The sequence below is a fragment of the Buteo buteo genome, chromosome 22 (assembly GCF_964188355.1).
Source record: "Buteo buteo chromosome 22, bButBut1.hap1.1, whole genome shotgun sequence".
In the NCBI taxonomy this organism is placed as follows: Eukaryota; Metazoa; Chordata; class Aves; order Accipitriformes; family Accipitridae; genus Buteo; species Buteo buteo.
The window spans coordinates 2,297,456-2,310,885 of NC_134192.1; the positions used below are offsets into that span (position 1 = coordinate 2,297,456).

The following is a 13,430-nucleotide window of genomic DNA, read 5'->3' on the forward strand; positions in this document are numbered from 1 at the left end:
GCAGTCAGCATGCTCTGACCACCATGTTGTGAGTGAAGATTGTATTGAAGCATAAGTTAATTCAAAAATGGGATGAATAACCTCCTTCACCACTTTGCCTTTCTTCTTTGTCCCGAAGTTTCTCTCCTGTGCTCCTTCAAGGTTCTTCCAGCAACTATTGCTTTGGGTTCCAGCTGCTCTAGTCAATTGAAATTACATTCCCTCGTAGAGTCCTTGACCCCCCAAGCTCTTGTGTTGTATCTAAAAGAAATGCAGGATTAAGTGCTAGAAATAGCCTCCACCACAAGCAGTAGTAATTCACAGGCTCCTTATGAATTTCCTCTCTCATGGGCAAGGACTGGAATAGAAGGGGTGCATGGAGAATTCACGTGTGCATTGCCATGTGCTCCTTGTTATGTCAGCGAGGTGACGAACTATACCTCAATTTGTTACTGGGGAGAATTAGCTCCAGAGGACTTAATGATGCGTATGTTGCCCTACTCTGTAGTCAGGCCAGCTCTTCATATTTAGTTTAAAATCAAAGGCAAAGGGAGTTCTGTGCCTGACCTACTTTGGCTTGCAAGGGATGAGTTGACATCAAAGGAGTCCCCAGTGATCTCCATAAAAGTTAATAAATATGCGGTGATGCATGTGAACAATACCCCATCACCTCAACCAGACCCAGAAATAGTCTGAAGAGGGAAATGAGCCTTGAGGATGAGGTTAATATATCTGGGCTAAGCCAGTTCAGAGAAAAAACTCTTAGACTGATGGATCTCAATTAAAGCCAGTTGAAGACAGAGGGGAGACTCCCACAGTCTTTTGTGCAAATTTCTTTGGATTATTAGTGCAACCCAACTGATGTTTATGTTAAAGGACTAAGTCAGATATGAGAAGCAGGGCTACATAAAATTATCTACCTTCACCTTGCCTGCATGCTTCGGTATCCTGCCAGGACTGGTTTTCCTTTGTGTATCATATCCATCTCTTGCATAGCTCCTTGGAGGATGACCCATTCAGGAAAAGTCAAAATGGAAAATCCAATTTTCCACCTCCTGGTCCAGCCGAGCAAACTGGAAACCCCAAAATAAAACACAGCCTGTCTCCATCCAGTTGCTGTTCCAATGTTTTCCTCCCCGAGCCCATCACTTTGCTTTGCTCCTGGGTACTGGCAGCAATGGCTGTGGCCAGTGCTTTGGGTGGGCAGGATGCTCAGCTGAGAAGACCAAGGGCAAAGAGATACAGTGCTCCCGTCTATCCTTCAAGTCTCATTTATCAGACACAGGCAGGAGAGAAACAACTGACATTTTCTGGGAGATATATGAAAGAAAAGAAAAAATGTAGCAGCACAAACAGACTGCAGTGGGCCTTTCCGGCACACTAATTATCAGCAAATTATGAAGAATTTTCTCACTGACATCATGCAAACCCTGCACACTTGCAGCTCTGCAGTCCTGCCTCCACTCAGCCTCTGTGCGCTCCCAAGAGAGCCCTTAATGAAAAAGTCAGATGAGCTATTTTCATTTTGTTGGAAGTAGCCAAAGCAATTTTAGGAAGAGGAAGGTGGGGGCCTGCTGGAGTTTGCCAGAAAAATCTGAAGCATTCAACTCACGTCTTTGCAGCAGCAATCTCTCTCTGACAGCCCTTAAAAACCAGAGTGGTGGGGGGAAGTTGGAAAGTGGCAACATGTGGTTTCCACGCTGTCTCTTAGCCAAGCCTGCAGGTATATTAACTGTTGTTTTTCTCTTTTGAAAAGCAGGCAAAGGGGGCAGAGACAAAAATCTTAGAAAACTGTCTGCTCTGCTAAAAATTAAGCAGTGCATCATTACCCATTTGCTTTTGAACTCTGTTTGGCCACAAAAAATAAGATGGGGAGAGACAGACAAGAGAATACCTTTTTTTCCCCCAAAGCTTGGCTGCATTGGGGTTGAATGACAGAACTGGGAAAGGTGGTACAGGACTGGAAAAGACAGCTTTCTTCCTGCAAGGTGAAGACAGACACATCCAAAAGTGACCATACAAGGTCAGAAAAAACAAAACCAAGCTGCACTACCATTTTAACAACAAAATTCCCTGTAGAGTAGGTCAAGTGCCCTGTGATTTTTCTTAATATCTGTTCATACAGTATCCAACTGCATGGTTTCTCTTCCATTTGCTTCCACCCTGCTGGCATTCCCAGCCCATAACAGCAGGTTACAATGGAGCAGCAGGGTGTGTGTGCTACAGATTAGGCGGGCGACTGATAATCGGTGACCCTAATTCTATTCCTGGCCGTGGTATTGACTCACGGAGAGATTTTGGCCACTCATTTCACCTTGGCATCTGCTTCCTCAGAGGTACTGTGGGCACAGTGCCGTGCACACACTTCACAGCAGCCTTGTGTGTAGTGCAAAATAAAACAAAAAAGCAAACAGAACAAAACAAAGAAAACCACCCAGACGAAATCAGCTGGGGTCAAACACAATGTTCTGTTCAGCTTGAAACAAAAGTTTTGTTTTCAGGTCATTTAACTCATTTTTTCCTTTCTTTCCCTTTAACAAAAAAGTAAAAGATAAAAAAAAAACCACCAACCAAAACCAAACCACAGAGATCCCTTGTAAGCCGAACACAGACAAAGTGTTTTTACTTTGGTGGAAATTTCATCCTCTTTTTCCCATACTGTTTGGCCAGTTCAAACTTGTATTAATGAGTTTCGTATCTACCTTACAGAATATTCACCTAGCTCAACTTGCAGAGCTTATATTTCCATTAAGTACTGTACAAACATCAGATGAAAGACTCTAAAGTGCAAATTATTTTTGCTTTTGGGAAACAGAAAGGATAAATAGAAAACAAGTTGCCACTCTATCAATAGTTTTAATGAAGCCCCATGTCCAGCAAAGTACATAAGGTTGAGACTAAATGCTTCACTGGACCACTCTTATGTTATTTTAATGATGTGCTTACTGTGAAAATGTTTTTTGAAACCCAGTTTAAATGGCAATGGGGAAGGTACGTAAACAGCAGTTCAGTCAGAAGTCACTGAAAGTAAAGCAAAGTTTCTCTAAAAAAGGCAGGGAAACTTTCTATGTGCTGTCCTTTATATTTGGATGCTCCTTTGGGTGACAAGTGTGCAACCCCGTAATAACATCTGCAATGATTTTAGAGACAGAAGAGTCTCTTGCAGAAGGTGTAATGCCCGAGGGTTAATGTCCCAGTCCTTGCACATATTATTTGCTCCTAATGCCACAAACTAAAGATAACACTAGAAAGTAAGGTGAGATTTACATAATGCTGATCAATTTGAAACTTACAGTAAGCAGAACTGCTTTTTGATTGCATTTCACAGTGCAGCAGCAGCAAAGTCTTTAGTTATTCAGGTCAGCTCTCACACCAGCAATTGCACCTCTGCAAAGTGAGTTGGGGATACAATCACACTTCAAGCCAGAGAAGACGAAAACCCATTTATTTTGATACATTTAAAGCCATCTGAACACAGCTTCCCAAATGCAGCCAGAGACGAGAAAGCTTTTAAGGTTTGTTTGGCTTCTGCTTGAGAAAACTCAGCCTGGGGAGGGCAATGGCAAGGGATGGGAGGCAGAGGCTGAAAGTAAGCAGGCAGATCCCGGTGCAGGGGGGAGTGGGAAGCAAGAAGTGGGATAGCGAAGGATACTTCAAGTCAGGAATGGAGTGTATTTAAGATGTCCTCTTGCAGTTCAGCCCTACTGTAGCAGGCAGAACTGCTGGTTGGGGGCAAGGCTCTATAGGAAGGTGTTCCGTGAGCCCAAGGTTAGGATAGCAGAGGGTGCTGTAGGTCAGGCTCTCGGCACAGTCGCAGAGCTTCAAGGAGAAAGGAGGACTCTGCATTGCACTCGCTGGGGGAGGCAAGGTGTACTGCAGGCTCTGTGCAGAGGCAGCTTGCTTGTTTACTCAACTTTTGTACTGCCATTAGTCCAATGCTTGCTAAAGCTCTCCATTCCCAACAGCTTTTTTTTTTTTGCGTGTTTAAAAAACAGCCATACATTTGCAAATGTATGTATGTTGAGGAAATCCACACTTCAGATGCATAATTTAAGGTGCAACCAGAAATAAACTTGGATTTTGGCAGTGCTTACAAATGGATTCGTACCCCAAGCCTTACCTCACACCTAAACATGAGCGAAGATAAGAGTTTGTGCATAAGCCACCATGCTGCTTAGTAAGCAAACATGAAAGAGAAAGCAAAGTGCTGTTTGGGGGAGGCAGAGTTATCTGAGAAATACACTCCTAGGTATACCTTAGATAATCATTGGCTTTAGGCTAAAAACTCCTCATCACGCTAATGTGGAGAGCCTTTTCGCAGGTGAGTTTGCTGCAGATGCCAGCCCACTGAGCCAACTATCTAGTTACAGTCTGAGCAAATCTAAGAGGCCAGTACCCACCACAGAAGCCAGTTAATTTGTTTCCATCACTGATGGAGGCAACTTCTGTAAATAGGATTTGGCACAGCAGCAAGCAAAGTGAATGGGAAAGCTTCAGTTGCCTTCAGGGGGCATGGTAAGAGGTAAAATGGCCATGGCAGTGTGCAGAAGTTTGGAAAGTTTTCAGCCCAAGAAATATCCCTCATAGGAGTACCCCACACCCCACATTACAAACCTGCGGTGTGCTGGGGCCAATGCCAACACCCTTACAAGCACAAAGAAGGCACATTCAGAATTGTGGAAGGGCCTCATCCCCACTGCAGTAGTGCCGCAGTAGGAGTCATTTGCAGAATGACACCCACCACCATTACCACCTTTGCAGGGAAAAAGTGAGAGACACTTATAAAAATTGCTTCAATTTCTGAGTGTCATGCCCATAATTAGCTAGGACCCCACACTAACTGTGTTATAAGGCACTGTGAAAGAAATGATGGGGAGGCATTTTTAGCCAGCCCCTCAAGTTTTAAGAAAATAATTGCTTAAGCCTCATAAATAATAATAATTTCAATTGATGAATCATTTTGACTCATGTTAGGTTTCAAGTAATATTTAATAGTGCCATGCAGTAAAGTAATTGTGGAATTAAGAATTCATTTGTCAGTCATGTATGTTCTTATTTGAATTAGATCAAGTTCAAATTATTATTTCTTTTTTAGAAGGATAATTTAAATGACAGTCAACGTATTCATCATTTCACCAAGAGTACAGAAAAATCTCCTAGTATTAAAAGATTGTAATCAAACATTGTCCCCCCATACTCTTTCACACACACAAAATCCCTCCCCAAGTGTGTAAAGCTTTGTTCTTCCAGCCCCGAAAACACTTGAGTAACCTTTCACACTGAACTTAGAGTGTCTTTCTCCAAGTGAAAATCACGCTTTTGAGGTCAGTCCGGACATGCCTAACACAGGATTTGAGACTGAAAAGAAAAATGTCCGAGATAATGAAAAATGTGCCTCTCTCTCCAGGGAGTTTTACAAAATTATTTTTATGATCAGAAATAATTTACTGATGAGAAATGAGATGCCAGTTACAAGGAAATTCAACATTAGTCCCAATAATTTGTCCTGCGAATTGCTTACAAATCTCAAAGCACTTGATCAGCGATACGTTGCATAACCCAGAGCAATGTGGTGCAGGAAACACTGTGTCCATGTTACAGATGAGGATGTGAGCTTAAGAGACCCTAACCACACTCCGAAGAACTCTCCAGTCTGCTCCCTTCTTCACCTTCTCCTTCACAAAAAGACAATCCCTCTCCCAGTTTGAAGGGACAAAGGAGTGAGGAGCAGATTTTTACAGCCTGATAGAACATCACCTGCAGGCAGACGGGGAAACAAGACTCAACCAAAGGTGCTCAAAAAAGCAAAAGGGAACACGAGAGCAAAACCAAACAAGGCCTGTCATTTGGGTTTGTCAAGTGAAATGTTAATCAGGACCTAATGAAGGTTCTTTAAAGTGGCTAATGTTTTACTATGGCATGGGAGTTAGGATATGGCTGAACCAACCATTCAGTCAATACTCCTTTCATGTGGTGGGGAAGGAAATGCTGATGTATTTTCAGGCAATGATGAGGTCAGATCTTTCAGAGTCTGACCTGGCAGCCAAGAAAAATGGAAAGCGAGGATCCCACCAAGACATGGGATCAGCCTGGTCAGTCTTCTTGTAAGAGTAGAGGGCTGGAAGGGAAAAAAAGGCTATTAAAAAAAAAAAGGGAAAGGGCTCAAGATTGATGAGGTGGGCAGTAGCTCATATTTACATATCTGGGGCCTCCCTGACAGCAGAAAAAAATAAGTTAACCCGAAAAATAGAAATCTAATCTACATTCACTTCCCAACTTGTCAAAAGCCCTCAGTGTAAAGCAGCCACACTTGGCTGCACAGAGGTGTTCCACAGAGGGACCCCAACCAATAAATCTGTTTGATTTCCTGTTATGAGAAGCAGACAAAGAGATATGGCTAGGGATGGGCAGAGCTGTCTGCATAAGGGAAGAGCCTGTGCTTTCACCCCAAACTCAAACCCACCCTCTCCGAGGTTAGGAAAAGTTCAGTTCACTTTGGGGATTTTTTAGCATTATTTCTCATTTTTGCATGTTCCCGTGGGAGCTGGAACTAGATGGGACAAAAGCATTTCTTTCCTGCTGGCAACAAGGAGCCCTGAAAGTGTCACACAAAAGTTTGGTCCTGAGAGATTACCAGTCCAAGGGTGTGATCTTGCAACCCCTCCAGATGTGAATAATGCAGTGACATTTTTAATGGTTTTGCTGTTGGTGAGAATTTCTTGGCATTACTCTACGAAAGTGTTTTCTCCCCACCACTTCTTCCTTGCTTTCTTCACCCCTTCATCCAGCGCACATTTCACATAAACAGAAAAGGAAACCAAAGTTTTCAGATCAAAAAGACTTTTCTTCCAAAACCCTGGGGAGAACCTGCACAATGGTAACAATATTGCAGAACAGCAGCTGTTCGATAAGGTTCCTCTCAGGAGGTGACATCAGAAGTCAAATGCTATTTTGCCCACAGTACATAGACTAACAGCCTGATCCTGCAGTCCCTGACCAATAGACGTTTGATGGCATAAATTTTCCAGAAGTATAGCAGGTCCACAACAACATTTGAAAGCAATTAGGATGAATGTGGTAGCATTTCAGTGTATTTCTGAAACCCTACAACTAATACCCATGTTTCTGTGAACGTATACTTTCAGTACTGCTGGTAAGTTGTCTACAACTTCAGTAGCCTTACTACATCATCACTCAGTGATCATAGCAAAAAGTTCCAAAACCTTTGATGGAAACAGGAACATGACTGTGGATGTAAATTTGCTCATTTGCATTTATTTTTTTGTTGCCTTTTTTTTTTTTCTTTAGAGAGACCCAAAATCTATGAAAAGGAAACTGATTTTGATAAGATTGAGCGGGTGGAATTACGAAGCAAACACAAAATCCAGTGCACCGTAAGCGGGAATCCTGACCCGAAGATTGAGTGGAAGTGGCAGCCCTGCAGCCTCACAGACATGCTGTAAGTGGACATTCCTATGGATGAACATGTTGCAAAATATTTTGGTAGTTTCAAGTCAGTTTTTTCTTTCTAGTACATCTTATTTATCTTAGTAAAAAATCACAAGCAGTGATTCCCCACCTAAAGATCTCAAGGGTTATGAACTCAGCAGACAACTAGTTGTGTATGATCTTTTTGGAGTTACAAGCACGTTCTGTATTATCAGATTTGTGTCAAATAAGTTTAAAGTGACTAAAGATCAGGCTTGAATATTCTTTAACTTGACCAGCAATGTCCCTCTGATTTACGAAGACCTTTTCGTACACCTCTTGGATGCAGCCTACATGGTTGACAAAGGAAAAACAGATAGGTGCTTTCTGTGTAGAGGTAACACACTTTTTTCCCCTGTAAGAGCTATTGTCAGACACACCTGCTAAAGGCTTGGCTTCATTTAGTTGCCAGATGGAATTTATGGCACTTCCTAAGGGCTGTCTTCACTAGTGCACACTGAGCAGGGGCTCCTGTGGCAGCATCTGTGTTGTAGAAACTGGAAAAGGTAGCCAAGCCTTCACGCCTTACTGAGGGCCCTACTTTGCTAAAGTTTGGTGGCAGCCTGAGGTGTAAAGACACAGAAGCAAGTCACTGGGTCAAAACTGTCAGAGGGGAATGAGGCAAGTTCAAACACAAGATGCCTTTCAAGATTCGCCTTATACAAGTAGACATTCTCTTTGCTCCTGCTGTTACATGAGCAGAGTGATCTATAGAGGTCAGTCTTGGCTGAGGTCTAAATGCTTCCCCTAGTAGCCCCAGGGGACATATAGGAGCCATGTATAACAATTCTGACTGCACTTCAACTCTTCCCTGCAATGGGAGGACTGAAATCAGGTTCTCCATCCCTAAAAAAATGAAGACAGGTCTAGGAAGCAAGAGAGAAAATTGCTGCATCATTCCTTATTTTCTCACTGTTAAAAAGCTTTTCCGAATGCTATGAATGGCAAGTCATGAGACAGGGAAAAATCACAAAGAGAAGCTCCTTTCCCAGGTTCTCTGCTGCAGCAGTTGCAGTGCTGTTGGGTGATCTAGTCTCGGGTTGGGTCTAAAAAGTGACCTTGTGTCCCTCCACAAGTAAAGTGGCCCGTTACCGCATTTAGGTAGTTACACTGCTCCTGCAGGAATAAAATGGCAGAGATTTGTAGGCTTAGGTAGGGCTGTTGGCATCGCAGGTCAGCAGAAGGCACACAAGCTGCTGCTTCAGAGGTGTTCAACAAGAGCAGAATGGAAACACCATAGGGAAACAGGTTATCCATTCTGTAGGCAAGCCACAGAAATGACCTGAAATCTTTTCCAGACCTTTCTGTCTAGGGAGAGAGAATTGGTCATGAATGCCGAATTAAGCCAGATTCAAACCAGTGACCTGGTGGCAAAAGACCTCATATAACCCTTGTTCCAGTTCTCTGACTCTCTGATCTTATCAATTTAAATACAATTGCAGAGTGGCGTCTACCTCTTCTGGCCTCCGGGGCAGCCTTATCTTTTTCCAGCAGAAGCTGTAGGAGGATTCCTGTGGGAAATGACACAGACCCCATTTCCTTCTGTTGTCTCACTTCCTCTCTCTCTCTCTTTCTCTCCCCCCTCCTCACCAGTGCACTTTGAATCCCAAAACACTATCATTGTTCCTTATAGCTGTGATGTGATTTGCTTCCTTTGAGTTTTTTCCCTTCGTCCTCAAGACAGAACTGTGCCTTGCAGGAAGTCACTCAAGACATCTTCTAATTAGGTTCTTTTGAGAGCTGTAAACCCTCCCTTGACCCAGGGTGTTACCATGCATCTTGTGTGGATTTGGCAAAGGCACGACTGATAAATGGATTAGTTTTCTGCATCATCGGCCCTTGGTCATCACCTATACAAGTCCATATTAATTTTACCTCCTATAACCCTAATCTGCTAGGGAGGACTCAGAAGCCGCTGGGACCAACCATGGGAAGCGCAGCACCTCTGCTGAGGCAGAGGAGGCAATAAGGACACTCTCCTGTTACGCATTGTGATGACTTGTGCAAGCTGTGCAATTGCAGCTAGTGGTGGAACTGAACTGACTTTAACTTGCCGTCACAGAGTCACCATTCGCGACACTCAGCCATGCTGGACTGGAGCTGAACTGGGAACTTTAAAATTAAAGACTTCCTCAAGTTGCACAGCTGGCAGTGCCTTCAGCCAGGATGCCTGGAGCTCCAGTCTTGCTGAAGCCTTTGCGCTCCTAATCATGAGAAGGCCTAGGTCTCTGCTCATTTATTCCAAGGATTGTAGTTAAAGAAGATAGAAAAGCCTTTTGCCTTGGATGGTGCGGATATAACTTTCTGCACTATGTGCTACATACACTGGTCTTTGCCCATAATTCAAAAATGAAGATTGATAACTGACAGAGATATGGTTATCTTCTGGGGAATATGCAATATTAAAGGAGCCTTCTGCTATCGTTACCCCAGTATTTATCCACTCTACTTCCTCAGCCTGCATTTCATGTCGGAAAGCTGAGCAGACAGACAGACATGCTCAGCAACATTCACGTCCCCACAGTTTTGAATGACTGGCATTTTGAATTTTGAAATGCGCTGCAAGTGCTAAAAGAGCACTTAAAAAGCCACAGCTGCATTGATTTGGGGTATAACTCATACAAGCCAGATTCAACTCACATGATCTAATTACTTGTCCAGTATTTTCTATTTTCAATCTTCAGGAAGTTTGGGTGGTTTCCTTGCTGGTCATATACTGATCTTTGACTATCTCTGTTACGGTGCTTTGTAAATAATTTTGAAATGTTGTGATGAAGGAATACAGTAGTTTCATGAAGAGGTAATGATCTCCAGCAGCAATAGCTTTTAGGAGTCTTTAAGACCTAAGACTATTGTCTAAGAATTACATTCTCTCTCTTTAATAATGCCTCCCTGACTTATCTGCAGTGAGTTGGGTTCTTGAACACCACCTTTGCTTTTCTACCTCCAGATGCAATCCCGATGGGCAAAAAATTGTGGTTCACGAGAACATGTTAATAGGCAACAAGATCAGAAGCATTGAAAACATAACCATGAAGCATGGGGATAAAAGAAAGGTATGTGTCTGATGAAAATCTGAGCAATGATGTCATGGAATAGCAGTGGGCTTTACAGAGGGGATGCTGCGCTCACACAGAGCTCTCTCCCCACAGTTCCCAAGCTACTGTGGGTTGTTAGCATGCTTTAAATTCCACAGCCCTGGGATCATTTTCAGATCGTTGCTGTTTATAAATGCCGGGATTCTGGCAATGATGTCACATACCCTGTTTAAAACTCTCCAAAGACTTTTAGGTCAAAAACCTCTCTGTCTCCCTCAGTCTTGAGAAAGTGTAAGACTGGTTCAGTGCAAGAGGGGTCCTGTGAAGTGCACACAACTGATAAGGACTCTGAGTTCATTAGAATGCTTAGCACTTAGAGAGCACTTTGTACTGCCCAACCTTGCCTACTCTCCCAGTAGCAGGAGTTAAACAGCTGTGTAATTTAAGAGGCCTACAGTGGCCAGAGATAGCTGGCCTGATTTTCAGAGTGTGTAAGTGCCTGCAATACCTGCCTGTTTCGGCTGGAGTTGTCAACATTTCTTTACCCATTTGGGTTGCCAACCATGTTACCGAGTCAATGATGTGGGAAGATCTCCTTCCTTCTACACTTCCCTGCCAGCTTCCCCTTCCAAACAGCAGTGGGAGCACACTTTCTGCATGAACTGCAAAGATCCCAGCCATGAATTATCTGTCAAATGCCTCCCGTGTACCTGTGGTGATACTGAGTGATACTGTTTATGGACGTCCATGCTAATCCTTGAGAAAGTGCTGCAGCTGTTCTGCCATAGATTCACAGACTTGTGGCTATGCCTTGGAGAAGATACTGTGGTCTGGCTCAGACAGTTGTTTTACCCCTGTTGGACTTACAGAGGTCTGTGGCTTTAGGAGTGGTTTTGCAGCTACAGGTTTCGAGGTGGGTGCTCCAGATAGTTTAGTGCCAAACCCTGCAAGGTGCTGAATGCTGCAGTTTATCTCCTGGTATACCTTTAAGCATATGATAATTCTTGGGCTACTCCCATGCTTAAAGTTAAGCACAAGGCTAAAGTGCTCTTCTGGATTGGATCCAGACTAAATCAGCATCTGGCAGGATCAGTGCCTTAGCCATCTGCTCTTTCTCATGGAGACTTTCCAGCTCTAAACATAACCTAAAACAGAGCTCTGAAAACATGGAGGTTGGGCTGGGAAGGAGAAAATCAGTGTTTGCGTTTCATTCCTGAGTTTTCCCCTTGCTGGATTATATTTATAAATTGGAATTGTTTAGATGGCATAGTGCCTCTTAAGCTCTGTTTTTAATGTATTCTCTAAGAATTTTAGACCTTAGGTAAAAGCAACTACTTACAAAGTGCTAATTATTTGTGAAAAATGGAGGTTGGTGACATGTGCCTACAAAGTTTCTTCCTTTTCTTAGACTTTCTGGTTGCTGCATGGATTGACAAGAGTTTTGCAGCTCTCATGGCTACTGTTTCTCTCCATAGACACAGTCTGTCTAAATATACAATCTAGTTATGTTAGTCCCCATATAAAAGTGAAGAGTTTCACAATTGCTGTGACTCAAAAAATATCTGTTGGTTGCTGAATTGTCCCACATGCTGGTATAGCGAGACACCTCAACAACACAAAATTTGAAACATTTTTCTTTGTTTTATGCATATATACACCACTCCCATTTCTTCTTTTACCAACTTTGCTGAGGCAAATATGCACCTGGGTGAAATTTTAGTGTGCTAGTGGACTTAAGATGGGATTTGTTTGCAGTCTCTGAATGAGGTGTTTTAGGAGTACCACAGATTTCCTGGATCCAGCGGGACACTCCAAACACATCCTCAGTCTATGCTGGTGCATGATTAGGGACTTCCCAGCTTTCCCTTATCACCTAATTTCCCTAGAAAGAAAAGGTGCAGCCATCTCCAGGTATAGCAATCAGAGGAAAAGTAGTGCTCCCCTCCCACAGAGGACACCACAGCACCTACCCACAGGTCAGTTCTGACATCACCACATGCCTGAGTTTCCTGCCTGTAAAACGTGGTGCGCACTACAGTGCTAGGAGAGGGGAGGTGCAACTGCTTAGTGGAAACGAGGACCATGAGGGAACCTCAGTACAAGGACCCCACGCACTCCTCAAAAGGACTCCTCTTGTTACCTAAGAGCTTTACTGCTGCTTACACCTTTTGAGTACCACAAACAGCCCCGAGGCTGCTTCTCGCTCTGCCCTGCACAGCCATCTCTGCTCTTTCTATAGACTCCAGGCATCCTGAAGTGCTCATTTTTAAGACATGTTCAAAAGCTCAGCCTACAACCCTTTAACTTAGGCTTTTACATCTTTCATTATTAAAGTTTCATAAAAATACTTCTTTACAAGTTACATAATTTTCAATTTATAGTATATTCATTATTTTAATCTCCTGCTGATCCACTGGCTGAAAATGCATTCTGAGGTGTTTCCTAATAATTTTTATGTCCTGATTAAGATTTATTCAAATTAATAAAATTAGATTTTATGAATCTCGGGTTTCAGCACTTTGTCTCCCTGCTTACATTAGCAGACAATTCCTCTCTTTCCCCCTTTCTGAAGTCCAAGGCTATCTGTGTTAAGTGGAGTCTTTAGATAATAGAATATAATTCAAAAAAAGACACTGATGAAAACTCATAGCCTTCAGATTTCTTCTTGTGTCTTATCAGTCGGTACTCCCACCAGATATGGAATAGACAGGAAACAGCCCAATCCATTCCCACCATGTCCTAGCAAGTAATTCATCTGCATAGACTAGCCAGATGAAATAATAAAGATATTGGAGTCTGACTGAGCGCAGCTTTTATTGACTGTGTTATGAAGCTGGGATTAGCTGAGATTGGTTATTTTTCCTGTGTGATTTGAGCCTGTCCAATGATAGCTGAAGTCTCAGAGCAGAAGGTGGAAATTACCTT

General features: G+C 43.0%; 1 protein-coding gene across 2 annotated transcripts in view; it reads left to right on the forward strand.

Annotated features, from left to right (window-relative positions):
• Window positions 1-13,430, forward strand: part of LOC142043375 (vascular endothelial growth factor receptor kdr-like) — a 141,225-nt gene that overhangs the window by 71,158 nt on the left and 56,637 nt on the right. For both annotated transcript variants that reach the window (XM_075054530.1, XM_075054531.1), the window contains exons 10-11: window positions 7,288-7,438; window positions 10,418-10,523. In XM_075054530.1, coding sequence (XP_074910631.1) covers window positions 7,288-7,438; window positions 10,418-10,523 — 257 coding nt within the window. The remainder of the gene's footprint in view (window positions 1-7,287; window positions 7,439-10,417; window positions 10,524-13,430) is intronic.